Consider the following 16,951-nt stretch of genomic DNA (forward strand, 5'->3'; position numbering starts at 1 on the left):
ATTATAAACTTCTTCTGTGTGTGTATATTCTAAATAATAGCTGCTAGTGTATAATATATTATCAAATTTTGAGTCTCTAGATAAAGGAATATGGCTAGATTGACTCTCGACCTTAATAAAGGCATATGGAATCGGAGATGTGTCCTTCAGTTTGTTACATAATTATACCTTTTTTGTGCACAGTGAATACGTAAATAGTATATGTATATATTTTTTGAAAAATTATTTAATTATTTCTGATATTTTTTTTACAGCTCATAAATTGCGCATTAATAAATAGAATTTATAAAATAGAATAAATAATCATTTAGCAGCAATAATGATTTCTTTTTAGGATAACTGATAGTTTTACAATTGTTAGCTTGTTATATATTTTAAAAATGAATGAATGACAAAATGCACACATATATAGGAAGGAGGCATACATTTCAAGTAAAAGCACAAAAACAGTCGAGGCCTCTAAACGTCATTGGAATCGATTAACCCAGGCACTTCCAATTCAATAGGCGCTGCTGTAGCATCGCTTACATCTACCTGAGATTCTGGCACAATTTCGGCATTATATTCCTTTCCATTGCAGTTATCACCAGACGCTTGCAGCTGCTCCACATTGTCAGATACCACTAGCTCTGGCTCTGGCACTGGCTCTGGCTCAGGCTCTGGCTCTGGCTTCAGTGTTGATGGCAGTTCTTCTCTGGCGATGTCAGATTCGGGCTCCGTAGCCGCTGCCGCAGCTGCTGCTGCCGCTGCTGCAGCCTTTGCCTTTGACTTGGCCTTCTTTTTATTGTTCTTCTTGGCATTGTTTACTCTCTGTTGCTCCTCAGCTGCTTGCCGCTTCTCAGCTTCAGCGGCGGCTATTTTGGCATCATTCGTGGTGAGCAGCTTCATTTGGCTTTGTAAATTGGCTAGCGTTTGCTTAAGCTCAGCACAGTTGCGGGTCATCAGTTCCATTTTGGAATTGTCCGTGTTAACTGGCACAGCTTTGATAGGTTCCGGCTCGGGCGGCAGCTGCGGCATGGCAGGAATTTCAATATTCTTATCCCGCAGAGTCTGGTGTAAGGTTGTGCGCTCAAGTTGCAGGGCGCGCAGGAGCTTCTGCAGTTGCTCCACCTGCTTTTGTAGACGCTCCGACAGCAGATCACGGTGCTGCTTTTCTGTGGCCAGTTCAATAACCGTCGCATTAGCCTTCTCGTATTTTTGGCGCCAAACCAGTGCTTCCTTTTCGATTTTCTTGGTGTGCTTGGACATTTTCTCCAGCTCGACCTTGTAACTGCCAAAGACTTCATTGGACTTCTTAAGCGATTGCTGAAACTCATCATATTTGGCGGTGTAGATGTTGAGCTGCTGTTTGAGCTGTTGCTCGCGCTCTGTCAGATCCTTAATGGCGCGTTGCGCCTGCAACAATTTCTCTAGGCCAATCTGATTTTCTCTGTGTGGCATTAGAAACAGAAAGAGATATATAGTGAATGTTATAATAATATAAATATTATACAGACTTGGTCAGTATCTCCTTTTCCATGGCCGCTTCAACCTGAGCCTTGTTCAGCTTGGCCTGATGCAGCTGGGACTCGAGTTGGACCTGCTCATTCAGTTTTTCCAGGTGCTTCTCGCGTGCCTGATACTGCTCGGCCAGCAGTTTTAACCTAAAAGCAAATCAAATACGCAAATAGTGAACATATGGTCGGTTTATGTCTGTGTGTGGCAGCCACAGATACATCCACAGGCACAAGGCATGCAGTGCCTATAAATAGACGGCGCACGCCGGTGTTTGTCTGTTAATGGCAGCGCCTCTTACTTTTTGGTCATTTCGATGTTGTAATCACGTAATTTAATGTTCTCCTCGTTGTTTTTGGACAGCGACTTTTGCACCTCGTTTAGCGAGTTCTGAAACTTGGTTTGGCTCTCCTTGCGTCGCTCCTCCTCCACCTTGATTTGCAGCATGCTCTCGTTTTTCACCGACTTGAGTATGCGCTGCTGTTCTCGGCACACCTCCTGCAGCTTATCCCTCATCAGAACACTCTTGTTCAACTCCCGCTGCACCTGCTCCTTTTCCCGCTGTTGCGCCTCAGTGTGCCGTTGCAGTGCGCGCATCTCTGATGTCAGTCGGCTCACTGTTTTCTCGCTTTCCACATGCCGCTGTAGCAGCAATTTCAATTTTTCATCGCTTGTGCTGCATTCTTCCAAGGATTTAAGCACCTGGTAACGGGCAGCATGTTAATTTTCCTATTGGTGTTGCCAAACGTTTGATCTACCGCTATGACAACTTACCAAATCCTCAAGCTTCAGTTCCCGCTGTTTTTCGTCACGTACTCCACGTTTACTCTTGCTCCCTTTCTCCATGGTTTATCGCCTCTATATATGTGTATATACTGTTCGTTCAAATTTTTACTATATTTGTTGAGTTTGCTTGCTACAGCGTGACCGAATTCCTATATGAAGAAAATGCTGTTTTTTTTTTTAAATAAATAAAGTGTTCTATTAAAATGTACTCAAAATACTGACCTTTATTTTAAATTAGCAAAGGGCATAATCATGTATACGTTGTTGTTATCGAATTTGATCACTTGATTTAAAGATGTTTACATAAAATTAGGTTGTATTGAATAATAATAACCTAATAGCTGCTATTCATTAATCAACGTAATATAAAAGTGTGCAAGAATAAATACCAATTATATACTAAATATTATTTTAGCCTCAATTGAAAATTGTGGTGGCTGCTCGATAATTTGAAATCACCGTTAAATATCGTGTTTAACACACAAAAATACTGGTTTAAATTGAAATTAAACCCTTCTTTTACATAAGCGTTGTCAAATGTGGAATTCTTAGTTTATACAATTGGAATGCCAGCTAAAACTGAAACAGTCTGCTTATATTCTAGTTTGTAGACTTATGTGATTCGTATTCTTGCTGTTGAACGTAACTCTTCCTAAATGTTTTTTTATTTTCTCTTAAAAAAAAAAACAGTGGGAGCAGTATTCTGTTGTGGTGGTGAAGTCCAATATTGAAGAAAAGAGTATCGATAGATTCTTATCGTTGAACAAGCGATAACAAATATACTTGGCAGCTCTAAATTTGTATTCGATACAATCGATTCTCAGACCAATTTTGTATGTATGCGTGTGTGTGACTTCGTCATATGACATTTTTCACGTCGTTTGTATTAAGTCCGTCGTCGTCGTCGTCGTCACTTGCTTTTTTCAACTTGCGCTGATACCACGGTTGCAGCCAGCAGAAAAACAATAAGTGTTAATATACCTTAAAATGGCCAGCCAGACGCAGGGAATCCAGCAATTACTTGCTGCCGAAAAGAAGGCAGCTGAGAAGGTTGCCGAGGCCAGAAAACGTAAGCAAAATACCAATTAACCGTCCAATTGGATAGATACAAAAACCTTACGACTTTTTCGCTATCGACGTTACGCGCGTCGAGCAGTCACATGATTTCTGTGTGCTCAAGTAAATATTGATAGAATGAAAAAATCTTTGCATCAATTGCAGGCAAGGCAAGGAGATTGAAGCAAGCCAAGGATGAGGCCACCGAGGAGATTGAGAAATTCCGACAGGAGCGTGAACGCTCCTTCAAAGAATTCGAGGCCAAGGTTAGTTGCCGATAATAATACCAATTCAAATAGAGATATGAACTTTTCTTCTACCCCTACGAAAACAGCACATGGGTAGCCGCGAGGGGGTCGCAGCGAAAATCGATGCAGATACTCGTGTGAAACTCGCCGATATGGAGGGCGCCATCAGGACGCGCAAGGAGCCCGTCATACAGGAGATCTTGCAATTCGTCTACAACATCTCGCCCGAAGTGCACAAAAACTACAACAGGAAGTAAGTTTTTGGAGCATTGGCAACAGCGTTGGCCGCATCCAAGATCTGCTCGTTTCTATTGTAAATTCGATGTCCAAAATGCATAATTTAGCCCCTTAATAATAGTGCATACTATATTAAACACAGCTGTATTATTATTCCATATATTAAAAATTTGTTGTTTCGCCGAGCTAGAAACTCGGTGCAGTTAAAATCCAATTACGTGTAAATCACTGAACATTTTTGCAATTCCGCAATTGTTAAAAAATGTGTTGTTTTGTTTATGTTCTATTCCATATAAATACAAATTGTTATATTCTTTAAAAACATGTTTTACTTTTAGTTTATTGTTTCCATAAAATGCTTTCAGTTTTGATACGAACAGATATGATAACAGGCACGTTCAGACATGCATGACAGCGGAGTAACAGTTGATTAATATACAGTTCTACTGTTATACTTCTCAGCTCCATCAGCTCCCCTCACTGTTATCAAACATTCGCCCATGCTTGCGTTGCACGATTGATTGTATGACAAACTAGTACTTTTTATGGTATTTTTTAGGTTATTTTTTTAGGTATTTATATTTTTGCGTACAACTTGTAATCGTTAGTGTTTATTTTCCTTTTGCTTGGAGGGGTGGTGTTCGGTTTTCCGCGGCTCTGAATGCCGCTATTTTAGGCGCAATCGCTGCAATGCAACTGCATAATATAAAGTTTAATAGGCAGTGATAACAGCGCTCCGGCATTACTTTTATAATCTCTTATGCTCGCAAATTGACCTCGCGCTGATTAACTTGGCTAACGCGACCCGAAAATTCTGCTTGCACACACACACACACACACACACACACAAGCAAATGTCATGTGAAAGTAAACAAGTCGGTCGAGAAATTAGCAGAGTGTAGCCAAAACCAAATACGTCTAAAGCGAAATGCTAAATTTAGATAATGCCGATGCCGACGGCAATGCTGATGAGCTGGAAACGCTTCCACAATTGCCCCTACCGCCACCTCAACCCGAGGAAGAGTCCTTGCGGCTGCTGGCAGAGCAGCGCAAGCGAACAGATGCTGCGATTAAGCCGCCCTACACGGCACCCTTGGCCCCCTACGACATGGAGCTGTTGCAGCGAGTTGGCCTAAAGGGCAAACTGGTAGCCGAAGACAGCATATGGGGGGCAGGCGAGGGCAAGCGGCGCCTACGAGAGGCGAGAGGCGCGGCGGCTGCGGCCCGGTTTGTGGAACTTGAGCGGCGCGGCGATGCCGGAAAAGCCAGCAACTCATCGAGTGAATCACTCAGCTTGCACGAGAAACGAGCCAGATTTGCGGAGAGGTAAACCGGGGTATATGCCATCAATGAATGCCCTTCGTATAGAGGAAACGTTCATTAACTTAATTACATTTCGTTCATTTCTATCTTTTGTTGTTCCACTTTGTTTGTGGACAGATACAGGGTGGCTTTTATAAAAAGCCACAATTTGATATGTGGCTTTTTATAAAATTACTCAAACTGTATTATAGTTCTATTGGAAAGAGTACTCTATATAAATGGGGCTATGTGTTGTATGTTCGCTTTTGACAGATAAAAGAGTTGCCCTATTCCTAAAAGTGGACAGATACAGGGTGGCTTTTATAAAAAGCCACATATCAAATAGATAAATTAGTCAAACTAAATTATAGTTCTATTGGAAAGAGTACTCTATATAAATGGGGCTATGTGTTGTATGTTCGCTTTTGACAGATAAAAGAGTTGCCCTATTTCTAAAAATTGTGAGTCCATGTTTAACATTGATAAGACTGGAAAGTGCAACATTATTTTGGGTCAAAATTAAAAATAAACACCTTACGTATAAATTTTGTTAAATATTATATAATTGATTCGATTATTATAATATTCTATTCTCTCTTATAAAGTAAAATTTGATCAATTTTCGACAAAAAGTACGTGATTTAAAATTTTCTGGCAAACATTATTCACAAAAATCTGATAAATTATAAAATATTTGAAAATTGAACTTAATCCCCAATTTCCGTCTGTCCGAATTCTTGTTCAAACGAAACTGTTTTCCTATTTGAAATCGTGATTTTATTTAGATTTCATATTAAAGTGCACAGCTGAATTTGAGGAACTTTCAAATATATATCTATATATATCTTTAAAAAATATATCTATAGAAAATATTCCACAGCATTTTGTATGCATTGAACAAAAATAAATAGTATATTAGATAGTTTATTGTTAAGCTAAAGTTCAAGGCTTGCGCTTGTTAGCCAAGCTTAAACCTTAGCTATAATAAAAATAATAATTATATCAATTTTACGAGAAAGCAACAACACGCTAAGTGTATAATATATATGCAAGGTTTTATTCCCCCTGTTATATCTAATATATCTGAGCTCAAATGTTAACCCAAAGTATGATATAACTAAACGCTCTCAGATACCTGGCCTATAGCACCCTATGTAAAGTAATTTATCAATATCAGTATCTTTGTAATTGAGCTTCATATATGATTCGTGTTATCAATCAGAATATAACTATTAGAACTAACAGTCAAAATAGTGGACACTTTTTCAATAATTGTTGTTGCATATCGGAACATTGAAACGCAAGCCATTTCCATGCATCAATTATTCCAATGTACAGAATGCGACACCTCACACAGGTACACCTCACACAGGTTGCCCAATGTGCCTCACACTGATCTGTTTTGCTCAACAAGTGCTCCGACTCTCTCTCCCTCTCTCTCTCTCTCGCTCTCTCTCACTCTCTCTTTGCTGCTGCTCTCGCATGGGATGCAGACGCAGACGCCGATAACAGCTGATTTCCTCGGCGCTCTTGTCTGTCTTGTATGTGTCTGAGCAGAGTGTAGAGTCTACACTGTAGACACGTGTGTAATGGGAGGGGGAGGGGGAGGGGGGTTGAGGAGACTACCCGGTAAACGGACTCTCCGCTCAGCTGTTGGCGCTGGCTCTTTGTGTTTTTTTTTCTTCAGTTTGTTGACGCTGCTGCTGCGCTTTGGTCGTCGCCATCGCATTGTGGTTTTTCTTCTTCTTTGTATTCGTGCGCGACGCTCAAATGTTAATTTTATTAATAATTCGCGCGGACAACGGGCAACAGACATCATAAGCTCTTAGCTATTCTATTTGTTTGCGGCACAGTTCACAGGTAAACAGTGTCAGAGTGGGTCGGTTTAGGAAACGGAAACACGTTTAATCTCTCCCTTATTACGCGTTTTATTTGTTAAGTTATCATTTTTCTGTATTAATCATCAGCTCGGGGACATCAGACAAAGATTTCTCTGTCTCTGTATTGCTCGCATCTGTTTTTTTTTTTGGAATTTTGTTGTGTGGGCGCGCTTAAGTTGCGTGTGTCATTATTCCCGTATCGAAATTCCGGATATCTTTAGAAACTGAACTGCATGCATATATCATTGACAATGCCTTATATAAGCTATATTCAAAATGTTTTGCACATTTTCGCCTCTTTCACGCTGTATTTCGAGCGCATCGTACAAGATCTTGAATAAATTTATATGCTTTGGCCTTGATTAAAGCAAAAACAAAAGCTTTTTTTTTAAATTCCGAAATGAAACTGTGGGTTTGTAATAGTCAAAAAGAGTATACATTCAACTTGTCTGACTGAACTGTGTGTAAATTTGAATAATTTCTGAAAAAGCCTCAAACTAATTACCTTGTGCTGGAAGGTCATTATTGTTTGGAACTAAGAGGCCTCTAAAGAAAAATACAAAATTTAAACGAAAATATTCGTGGCTAAACAGGAAAAAAAGACGTGCTCGAATCATGGTCTAAAGAGAACATTAATTAATTATGATGAATTATATTCGCTGATTCCTATTGATAGATATATTCCTAGATAGATTCCTATGAAATTTTGTATGATGCCCAGATAATTACAAAGGTAGTTTGTTCTTAACCAATTGTAAACATTTAAGGCTTGGATCAATATTAATGTGTTACAATTAATTATACGATTGTAGATCTGAAACATAAACCGTTTATTTACAATTTTCTTATCAGTAATGCCCTCCGTTTCGAAATTATAATATAAGTTCATTTTGATTAGCAGCCATGCATAATACTACAGTTCTTGATGCTTGCAAAGTCAAGAACTGAACTGAGTTCTCAAATAAAATGTAAAAAGTAATATAGAAAATTATATATGAGCAATAAAACAATAAGGAATTCTATTTTGAAAACCTAAGTATAGGTTCTTAACAATAGAAGTAAGGAATTTGGGAATAGTACTTTATTATTGGGACGTCATTTTTGGCAAACTTTGTTATCTTTCACATCGTAAAGGAAACAATATTCATATGCCCTGAAATGTATCTTGATAAGACCTGAATTTCAAGTCATGTTCGTTTTATATTTCTAGCTATGGTTTATACCCGTTTACGAATCTAACTGAATACCCAGTACCCGTGCATGGGTACTTCTGAATAAATGGTGATTCACCTTGGATGAGTGTTAGGTAAAGTTAGAAGTAAAAGCGACTGCATCTGAATCATAAGTGATATTCAATGAAATGTGTTTAACAAGCAAATATTAAATGTTGTATATAGTATATACTTAATATATATGAAATGTGCGGCCGCTTTTCTCATTAGCAAGTGTCAGCGGTTCGGCATTTCTCTCTCACTCTCTCAATTATATATAACACATTAAAAGTGCTGAGAACTTTCGAACGAGATACTCAAATATCTCATCTCTGGTTTATTTCCAGTTGCATTTTCACAGTTTGCTTATTTGCGCTATAAAACAGCTGCATAAATAATTAAATTCTTTGACACACAAATAAACAAGGCGCCTGGCGGCTGGTCTAAAATTTAATGTACTGGCTTGGCGATTATGAAGTATGCGAGCCATTAAATGTTAACAGCTCTCTCCTTCATATTGACCTATTTAATTTGGGGAGTGTTGCGACTTTCTTACGAGCGCTGGGCACGCCAGGCCGCAGGAAGTCCCTGCTGAGCCAGAAGGTCATGGGGAGACCAGAGGGAAGCATTCGCAATGTTTGTGTGCTTGGCTCTGTTTGATGAAATCATGCGCTCATGTTTATCCAGGTCAAGCTGTAGTTGCTCGAACTATCTAACGAAATGCAATATTTTCTGCCACAGCAGCTCGTCCACCTTAAAACTGCCAGACACTGCCGGGCAACTGCCCAACGGCAAGGCCAGCCAGCATAGGAGCACCAACTTAAATCAGTCTACTCCTCTGCTGCCAATGACTGAAGCCACATTGGTGGCCAGCAGCTACGATGACCGCGAATGCAGTTGTCCACGTGAATTTTACCAAAGAGCCGAGCTCAACACCTCACTGTTCTTTGAGGATTGCACGCGTTCGATTGATTTTGTGCTGGCCCACACGATCAATGCACACGAGCCGACGGAGGCGGAAAATGCGGAGAAACGACGCGTATTCCAGGAGAATCTAGTGCAGCAAGGCCTGGAGGTGGAGCTCAGCCAAAAGGACCAAATCTACTTTGTCAAGGTGCGTGCCTCTTAATTGTATATCCAACTCTTATACTCATAACATTTGGTTTGCCCACTTGCAGATACATGCACCTTTGGAGGTGCTGCGCCGTTATGCGGAGATACTTAAGCTGCGTATGCCCATGAAGGAGGTGTGTACACATTTCTGTAATCGTATACTTTGGATACACTTGAATGATACACATGTCTTATGTTATTTTAGTCATTATGTAATTTGCGCGTATCCGAAAGATCAAATCGACTACACAATGCGGCGCATTATTTGTCCAAGAAGGTCTGCAAAAGTGTCCAGGTCTTAGTTTAACATAATTAACAATCTTTGCAGATATGCTCCTTACTTGCGCTGCTCAACTAAATGTGTCTCGATATTTTATGTATTTGCTATATTTATGCTTCAGCTATTAGCCCTACTCGATATCCAATGTAAATACCTTCGTACAACTGATTTGAAATTGTATATTTATATATATAGTTAAAAATATGTTGGCATCCCGTTCGTGATCTTTTAGTTCGATTTGTTCTAGTTAACCCAAACTCTAACCCTAGTTAAAATTACATATTTGTATTTGTCTATTTTTTTTTGTTTTGTTATCCAACATTCTCTTCAATTAATCTACAACTACTCCGTACTTTTCATAATGAGTAAATAATCAGCATAATTTTATTCTTACAGATACCCGGTCTATCTGTGGTGAATCGTTCCACAAAAAGTGTATATTCTAGTCTCAAAACAGTCTGTCAATTCTTCTTGCGCAATATCTATGTCGACGAGCAATACTTTCCAAGACGTGCGCATCGTTTCACGGCCATTTACAGTCGTGATAAGGAGTATCTGTAAGTGAGCATGGAGACTGATTGTAACGATCAATTCATTTCAATATATATTTATAATTATTTGTAGGTTCGACATACGCCAGGACTGCTTCTTTACAACCGCAGTCCGTTCGCGTATTGTGGAATTCATTCTGGATCGCCAGCGCTTTCCTGCCAAGCGTCACAGCGATATGGCCTTTGGCATTGAGCGCTTGGTGGCCGAGGGTGTCTACTGTGCTGCCTATCCACTGCATGATGTAGGTAGATTTGAGCGACAAGTTTCAATATATCTTATGGCAATTGTTTTGCAGGGCGAAATCAATGAGAAGGGCACCATGCGCGAACTGCTGTACACAAACTGGGCGTCGGTGAAAAAATGGTATCGTTATCAGCCGCTGGATGATATTAAAGAGTACTTTGGCGTTAAGATTGGTAAAAGCTCAGGCTCAAGGCGGCTAAGAGGTTCACTCGCAATTTACACTTTTATCATTTGAAATCAGGTCTGTACTTCGCTTGGCTGGGCTACTATACGTATATGCTGCTGCTTGCCTCCATAGTGGGCGTCGCTTGCTTTCTTTACTCCTGGATCTCACTGAAAAACTATGTGCCCGTGTAAGTTGCTAGCAGGCCTGTTAATCCAAGCCATACCTAATAGACATTTTTCGTTTGCAGTAAGGACATTTGCTTGCGCTCAAACTCAAATATAACAATGTGCCCGCTTTGCGACTGGTGTGAATTCTGGAATCTCAAAGAGACTTGCAACTATGCCAAGATAACCTACCTAATAGATAATCCAAGTACGGTATTTTTTGCCGTCTTTATGTCGTTTTGGGCCACGTTATTTCTGGAGCTTTGGAAACGATATTCGGCTGAGATTACACATCGCTGGGATTTGACGGGCTTCGATGTGCACGAGGAACACCCCCGGCCGCAGTATTTGGCGCGCCTGGAGCACATTGAACCCACACGCACAGACTATGTGACAAATATGAAGGAACCGACGGTGCCCTTCTGGCGCATGAAGTTGCCAGCGACAGTATTCAGCTTCTCAGTTGTGGTGCTACTCATAGCCTTGGCTTTTGTTGCCCTGGTCGCGGTTGTCGTTCATCGCATGTCCATGCTGGCTGCTCTAAAGGTGGACGGCAGCGGCATGACCACGTCGAAAGCGATTGTTCTGGCCGCTGCTTCAGCGGCATTTGTTAATCTTTGCTTGCTTTACGTACTGAACTATGTAAGTAGCTAGCTTTCATATCTACTATCTAATCTGATTGATCTCTTATTTAGTTGTATAATCACTTGGCCGAGTATTTGACTGAGCTGGAAATGTGGCGCACTCAAACGCAGTTCGACGATTCGCTGACGCTTAAGATTTACCTGTTGCAGTTTGTGAATTATTATGCCTCCATATTTTATATAGCCTTCTTCAAGGGCAAATTCGTTGGCCATCCGGGCGAGTATATAACGGTCTTCAAATACCGTCAAGAGGAGGTAAGTTTGCCTTTTTTGCAAGGTCTGATTAAGTCTAATTGGTTTCTTATTTGAAGTGCTCCTCGGGCGGTTGTCTGACGGAGCTTTGCATACAACTGGCCATAATAATGATAGGCAAGCAGGCATTCAATACCATATTGGAGGTTTACCTGCCCATGTTTTGGCGCAAAGTACTGGCCATTCAGGTGGGCCTTTCGCGGCTATTTCGCAATGCGGTTAAGCCAGACAAGACCAAGGATGAGCGCTGGATGCGCGATTTTAAGCTGCTCGACTGGGGTGCACGTAGCTTGTTTCCGGAGTATCTGGAAATGGTTTTGCAATATGGATTTGTGACCATTTTTGTGGCTGCCTTTCCGCTTGCTCCGTTCTTTGCGCTTCTCAACAACATACTCGAGATGCGCTTGGACGCCAAAAAGCTGCTGACACATCACAAAAGGCCCGTTTCTCAGCGTGTCAGGGACATAGGTGTCTGGTATCGCATACTGGACTGCATTGGCAAACTGAGTGTCATCACGAATGTGAGTTGAAATATGATTTTGTATGATGATGTAGACTGAATTATCATGTTTATTTAGGGCTTCATCATTGCCTTCACTTCAGATATGATACCACGCTTGGTCTATCGTAGCTTAAAGTCACCAGATGGTACTCTGAACGGATATTTGGACTTTACCTTGTCCGAGTTCAGAATATCTGACTCCTCCAAGCTACAAAGCCTAGCAGGTGATTTTTCCAACATTACCACGTGCAAGTAAATATAACTAAGATATTTTTAAGCTATGCATTTTAAATGACATTCTCCTTTCTTTACCGGAAGATACACGGACTATCGTGAGCCGCCCACATCACCGGAAAAATATCATTTGACGAGCATGTATTATATTATCTTAGCTTGTCGCTTGGGATTTGTTGTGGTTTTTGAAGTAAGTTCTGTGGAGCATGGTCTGGGTTGTTCGTTTTATTTGTTCCATTACATAAATGCTTGTACATTAATTAAGAAAATACCTTGATTTAATGAAATCCGTTTAAATAAGTTTGCTTTCTGTTCGTTCAGATGTGTATAATATTCCAATTAATTGCTAGTCAACGTTTCAAACCTTGATATGCTGAAACATACCCGAGGTTTCCACAATGCTCTCCTGCAGGGCTCGATTCTCATTTGTAGATGATTTCAACATGCGATAGAGCGCATAAATTGCGTATGTAAACAGCGCATTTAGAACTAACCAAATCGATTTCAAAGCAATTTCGTTTCACATTATTTAAATCGTAACGCAAACTTACCTGTAAAAACACCAAAGAGCACACTACGTGCTATGCGTCGATCTATGGAGGCATCCACTTCGTCAATTTTCAGCTCCAAGCTTACGAATACGGCCACCTCTATGACCATCGATACGCACGCATTGATCAACCAGGGGGCAATGGAAATAAGTCGTTGCTATTCAGTTGAAGGGAAAGTATGGAGAGATATTCATAAAGTAGTTTCGTTAGTAAATTCCTCACCTGTTTGATGCCATCGACGAGAATGCCAGCCACCACCAGATTTATCAGCGCCTTAACCCAAACGGTTACTGTGAGTATCATATAAAAAGCCTGTGAAAATTCATGGACCAGCACATAGTCGACTACAAATTGAATATGTGTTATTTTAAGACAATTGTGTGCATCACTTGCTCCTTGCTTTACCCAATGTGGCCACAAATGTTCCAAAGGGACTTAAGATCTGCACATCATTCTGCTGCCATTGGTTCAAGTCCATAAAGTCAGTGTACAGATGATAGCTGCACAGGCTCAGGATGCTCAGAGCAATAAGTGCATCCAAGCAGGCTATGCTGAGGCCCAAAGTGCGCAGATTCAAACAGGCAAATCTTTTCATTTTGGCTCGACTTTCAAATTGTTGAAATATTTGTTTTCGTATTCAGATATTAATGAAATGTCTTCTTGATTTTAGTAAAATAATTTTTTGATATTTAAGTTGTGCTTTTGTATAGTTTTGTTGCTTAAATACCTATTGCTTTATTTGCTTTACTGTAGTTTTTTGTTATGTCTTTTATGTTATTTTATATCCTGGCATTTATTATTTTTCTTTTTAAAGAAAGCGTGCGTTCGTTTCGAAGTACTTGCCGCAACTAAATCCAAATGTTGCAATGTGTGACAAAATTAAGTCCCATTTTCACTGAGTTGCCTTTTCACTTTCACTCTTAGCATTCAGCATTTGCCAATTACATACACATACATTTAAATGTGAATGTGTATTTGTATCTGCAGTTTGAAAAGTTCTAGATGTGCTTTTTGCTTGCACCTTTGTCGCACATGAACTAGATCTGTGGGCTTCTTTGTCTGTCCATATTAGCGTTAGGTGTTAGTTGGGATTGGGCAGTGGAAGCAGTAAATATCGCGGTTTTACATTTTTTGTAAGTATCTAACCAATTCTCGACCATGTTAGGATAGAAGCTAATGTTCAAAGCACTCGCGCTGTTTGATTAGCGAAAAAATTAAATTAACTAGAAACCTAAGTTTCAATTGGTTTGACGCATTTTTAAGGTTTTACCTCGAGCTAATGACCCCAATCGCTTAGGGTGATGAAATATTGCAACTGTGCCAGATACAATGCTAAAGGGAAAGGCCTAATGAAATGATGTCTAGCAATTAGTTGAATGTAAAAGCTCTTCGAAGGTTGTTCTCTAGATTATTTGATAAGTTCGTTTTGTTAAGCAATTAATGTGTTCAATTATAGTTTAACTAATTATTGTATATTTTTCAGAACTTTGTGGCCTTAGTGATGATATTAGTACGCTGGTGTATTCCGGACATGAGCGTGGAACTGCGCGACCAAATCCGTCGTGAAGTGTACATAACCAATGAGATTATCATAGATCAAGAAGCACAACGCGCGCGTTTTGGTAAAAAAGAAACACTATTTTTGCGAATATATCTAGTAAAGAGTATTATAATTTTGTAATGAAGTGTGTAGGAGACCTTTCCGAGAACGTAAAGTATATTAAAAACTTGTTGTGCCCATGCCTAGCCTAGTCTAAAGCTATCGCCTTAGGTCTGTCTATTGCAGACAGAATGTTGGAAGCGGTCGGATCTGACCTCTATATCATTTAGCTGCAATAGGAATGATCGGTCGGAAATGAAGTTATATATTAAACCAGGCATTTTTTACTTTAACTAACCTCCATACCAATTTGTTCAATTTGTTCGTGTTGTTTTTATGGTATCTTTATGGAACTTGCCATTTCTAAATTATAAAATGCTTCACATACTTGACACAAATCTTATCAAAATCAAACAAATATAGCATATAGCTGTATAGGCAGAAGAATTGGTCGATTTGAATGAAAAATGCATTTTTTTTTTCAATATATTTTCAGAAAACTCAGGAATTACGCACAGTTCTTCTGATTATTCATAAGTTTTGATTTGTTTATTTACCATGTCTTGAATAATTTATTGTTTTCTTTCAGAACGTGCGAAACGTAACTATTCAGTTGTACAAAATCCCAGCGAACAAGATGTGGATGCTGCATCTGTAGATGAACCAAATACGAAGTTCATACAAATTGAAAAGCTACTCACCGCAAATCTGTCTCAAATTGAAATGGACTCCATTCTACATCGCGAAAACTCGACCACAGGCATCTCTGGTGCAGACTGCTAGAAACTACTCTGAAAAGCACAAAATGCTCAGTGATCCGCAATGATTGTTTAATTTCTAGTTGAATTTTTAGCTTAGGTTTTAAAAGTGCTTTATTGTGTTATGCCAGTTCCTTTAAAAAAAACTTAATTTGAATTTTGTTTTTGCAAATGCTTGCAATATGGTTTTAAGCTTTACTCATTAAACACCTCGGATTTGTTGAAAACAATCGCGAGTGTGACATAAACTCACAATACTAAAGTGCAACCTTATGAGTACCTATTTATACGTTAATCACCATTATTCAAGTCCAGTAAGTGCCAAACTTTAAGCTTGCACAAAATTTAACAAAATATGCATATTTTTAATTCAAGAATATGTGATTAATATATTCGTCTAAGGGAAATATGTTAGCTTTAGATAATCGCATCAATAGAATTCAATTATTGTTAAATATATTATATTGTTTTGTTGTGATTTACCCAGTCAAAAGTTGCATATATAATATTCTAAAAAATCTTTGAAAATTTCATCTATTTGTACTAAATCTCAGGCTCTCTCGAAAGACCCATTGAATTCTCATGTATACAAACATACACTAAATAAAATGTGAATCTATTTTAGATAAAGTAGTTATATATATACATATATATTTATAGATATTTATAAATATAAAGTTCATATTATATTATCTGGGCAAATGAATGTATAAAGAATGTTATTAAAACTACAAACTGAGTTTGTGCATTGAAATGTATCTTATTGTTTGTTTGTTGAATTGATATAATGTCCGTTAATTGTGGAATATTACAGAATTGTAACTACTTAATTGAAACCTGTTTGTCTGAATTCAACATATTTGAAATATATGTGAAAGCGAAAAACTGTATAAATTCTATTCTTGGTTTCATTTTCACGCACACTCTGCATCCTATCAATACAATTTATGTAACCTAATTAATTGATTAATTAATCACTCCCGCTCGAACAAGTGTCTTAATTAAATATCATCAACAAATTGTAACAATGTTGCACCGACTCTAAAAGGGTCGCTATCCATGGGAAATAGACATTTTGGCAAAATAATACTTAATGTGCCCTTTTTCGATAATTTAGATAGTTAAGCTGTCGCAGTTAGGTATACAAATTTAACAAAGCTGTAAACAATCAATTCTTCAGTTTTAAGAGAACTACTCAATAAGGAGAAAATCTCTAAAAAGGACACACATTTTTAAGCACCTCTTATTTCTTTTCCACTATTAATTCGCATGTTATTAAACATTGTTAGGAATTAACTTGCACGTTGAGCTTGAGCTTCTGCACAGTCGCAAGGACCCCACATTTGCCACAAGTGTGTAGCGTATTCCAACGAATAACATATGCCCCAGTGTACTCGGGCGCCCCATGGCGCAACAAGCATGCAGCTATGAGCACATTTCTAGCTGGCCACATGGCTACATAGCCACACTTCTCAGCCACATTGTGAGTGCGCCAAGTTGGCCAAGTGCGGATATGGGATGGCTGATGGTTTGTTGTGCTCCCGTTGCGTGCGCATGTGCCAAACTATGACGTCACTTGGGAAACGCGTACGCTCTGCAACAAGGAGCGCAGCTGATTGCGCTGGCGGCAAGCGCACATGGCGCTGGCTTCGATGGCGTCGCTGCCATCGTTCACCAA

At 39.2% G+C, this 16,951-nt stretch overlaps 4 protein-coding genes across 9 annotated transcripts; 2 read left to right on the forward strand and 2 right to left on the reverse strand.

Moving 5' to 3' along the window:
- Nucleotides 1–280: 280 nt before the first annotated feature.
- LOC115759555 (alpha-taxilin) lies at nucleotides 281–2,454 on the reverse strand. The gene is made up of 4 exons (XM_030700517.1): nucleotides 2,269–2,454; nucleotides 1,796–2,196; nucleotides 1,497–1,643; nucleotides 281–1,429 (listed from the first exon to the last, which is right to left on the reverse strand). Exons 1-4 carry the CDS (start codon nucleotides 2,338–2,340, stop codon nucleotides 460–462), a joined length of 1,590 nt encoding a protein of 529 aa, XP_030556377.1. The 5' UTR covers nucleotides 2,341–2,454; the 3' UTR covers nucleotides 281–459.
- Nucleotides 2,455–3,173: 719 nt separating this feature from the next.
- LOC115759446 (V-type proton ATPase subunit G) lies at nucleotides 3,174–4,030 on the forward strand. Its single transcript, XM_030700369.1, has 3 exons — nucleotides 3,174–3,349; nucleotides 3,502–3,602; nucleotides 3,671–4,030. Exons 1-3 carry the CDS (start codon nucleotides 3,268–3,270, stop codon nucleotides 3,839–3,841), a joined length of 354 nt encoding a protein of 117 aa, XP_030556229.1. The 5' UTR covers nucleotides 3,174–3,267; the 3' UTR covers nucleotides 3,842–4,030.
- Nucleotides 4,031–4,467: 437 nt separating this feature from the next.
- On the forward strand, nucleotides 4,468–16,119 carry LOC115759447 (anoctamin-1). 6 transcript variants are annotated; one of them, XM_030700373.1, is made up of 16 exons: nucleotides 6,855–6,983; nucleotides 8,214–8,309; nucleotides 8,959–9,328; nucleotides 9,393–9,461; nucleotides 9,533–9,604; nucleotides 10,004–10,164; nucleotides 10,232–10,400; nucleotides 10,455–10,575; nucleotides 10,644–10,755; nucleotides 10,816–11,374; nucleotides 11,428–11,631; nucleotides 11,688–12,149; nucleotides 12,207–12,382; nucleotides 12,449–12,554; nucleotides 14,399–14,537; nucleotides 15,105–16,118. In XM_030700373.1, the coding sequence occupies exons 2-16, from the start codon at nucleotides 8,299–8,301 to the stop codon at nucleotides 15,296–15,298; spliced, it is 2,925 nt and encodes a 974-aa protein (XP_030556233.1). In that variant the 5' UTR covers nucleotides 6,855–6,983; nucleotides 8,214–8,298; the 3' UTR covers nucleotides 15,299–16,118. The 6 variants fall into 6 exon arrangements, with proteins under 6 accessions (XP_030556230.1, XP_030556231.1, XP_030556232.1 ...); XM_030700370.1 differs by lacking the exons at nucleotides 6,855–6,983; nucleotides 8,214–8,309 and adding an exon at nucleotides 4,468–5,147 and having other exon boundaries at nucleotides 8,956–9,328; nucleotides 15,105–16,119; XM_030700371.1 differs by lacking the exons at nucleotides 6,855–6,983; nucleotides 8,214–8,309 and adding an exon at nucleotides 4,468–5,147 and having other exon boundaries at nucleotides 15,105–16,119.
- Nucleotides 12,564–14,029, reverse strand: LOC115759449. Its single transcript, XM_030700376.1, has 4 exons — nucleotides 13,321–14,029; nucleotides 13,138–13,259; nucleotides 12,916–13,072; nucleotides 12,564–12,853 (listed from the first exon to the last, which is right to left on the reverse strand). Exons 1-4 carry the CDS (start codon nucleotides 13,508–13,510, stop codon nucleotides 12,723–12,725), a joined length of 600 nt encoding a protein of 199 aa, XP_030556236.1. The 5' UTR covers nucleotides 13,511–14,029; the 3' UTR covers nucleotides 12,564–12,722.
- Nucleotides 16,120–16,951: the final 832 nt, after the last annotated feature.

Source organism: Drosophila novamexicana, unplaced genomic scaffold, assembly GCF_003285875.2.
Source record: "Drosophila novamexicana strain 15010-1031.04,08,12 unplaced genomic scaffold, DnovRS2.1 tig00000308-arrow-arrow-pilon, whole genome shotgun sequence".
NCBI lineage: Eukaryota > Metazoa > Arthropoda > Insecta > Diptera > Drosophilidae > Drosophila > Drosophila novamexicana.

Coding starts and splice junctions, on each gene's coding strand:
- LOC115759555 (XM_030700517.1), bottom strand. CDS start 2,340: ATGGAGAAAGGGAGCAAGAGTAAACGTGGAGTACGTGACGAAAAACAG. Junction 1,644..1,795: donor AACATCGAAATGACCAAAAA/GTAAGAGGCGCT, acceptor ATTTGCTTTTAG/GTTAAAACTGCTGGCCGAGC. Junction 1,430..1,496: donor GAAAAGGAGATACTGACCAA/GTCTGTATAATA, acceptor AATGCCACACAG/AGAAAATCAGATTGGCCTAG.
- LOC115759446 (XM_030700369.1), top strand. CDS start 3,268: ATGGCCAGCCAGACGCAGGGAATCCAGCAATTACTTGCTGCCGAAAAG. Junction 3,350..3,501: donor GGTTGCCGAGGCCAGAAAAC/GTAAGCAAAATA, acceptor CATCAATTGCAG/GCAAGGCAAGGAGATTGAAG. Junction 3,603..3,670: donor TCAAAGAATTCGAGGCCAAG/GTTAGTTGCCGA, acceptor CTACGAAAACAG/CACATGGGTAGCCGCGAGGG.
- LOC115759447 (XM_030700370.1), top strand. CDS start 4,750: ATGCTAAATTTAGATAATGCCGATGCCGACGGCAATGCTGATGAGCTG. Junction 10,165..10,231: donor AGTCGTGATAAGGAGTATCT/GTAAGTGAGCAT, acceptor AATTATTTGTAG/GTTCGACATACGCCAGGACT. Junction 11,632..11,687: donor TCAAATACCGTCAAGAGGAG/GTAAGTTTGCCT, acceptor TCTTATTTGAAG/TGCTCCTCGGGCGGTTGTCT.
- LOC115759449 (XM_030700376.1), bottom strand. CDS start 13,510: ATGAAAAGATTTGCCTGTTTGAATCTGCGCACTTTGGGCCTCAGCATA. Junction 13,260..13,320: donor AACATTTGTGGCCACATTGG/GTAAAGCAAGGA, acceptor TTCAATTTGTAG/TCGACTATGTGCTGGTCCAT. Junction 13,073..13,137: donor TCGTCGATGGCATCAAACAG/GTGAGGAATTTA, acceptor TCAACTGAATAG/CAACGACTTATTTCCATTGC.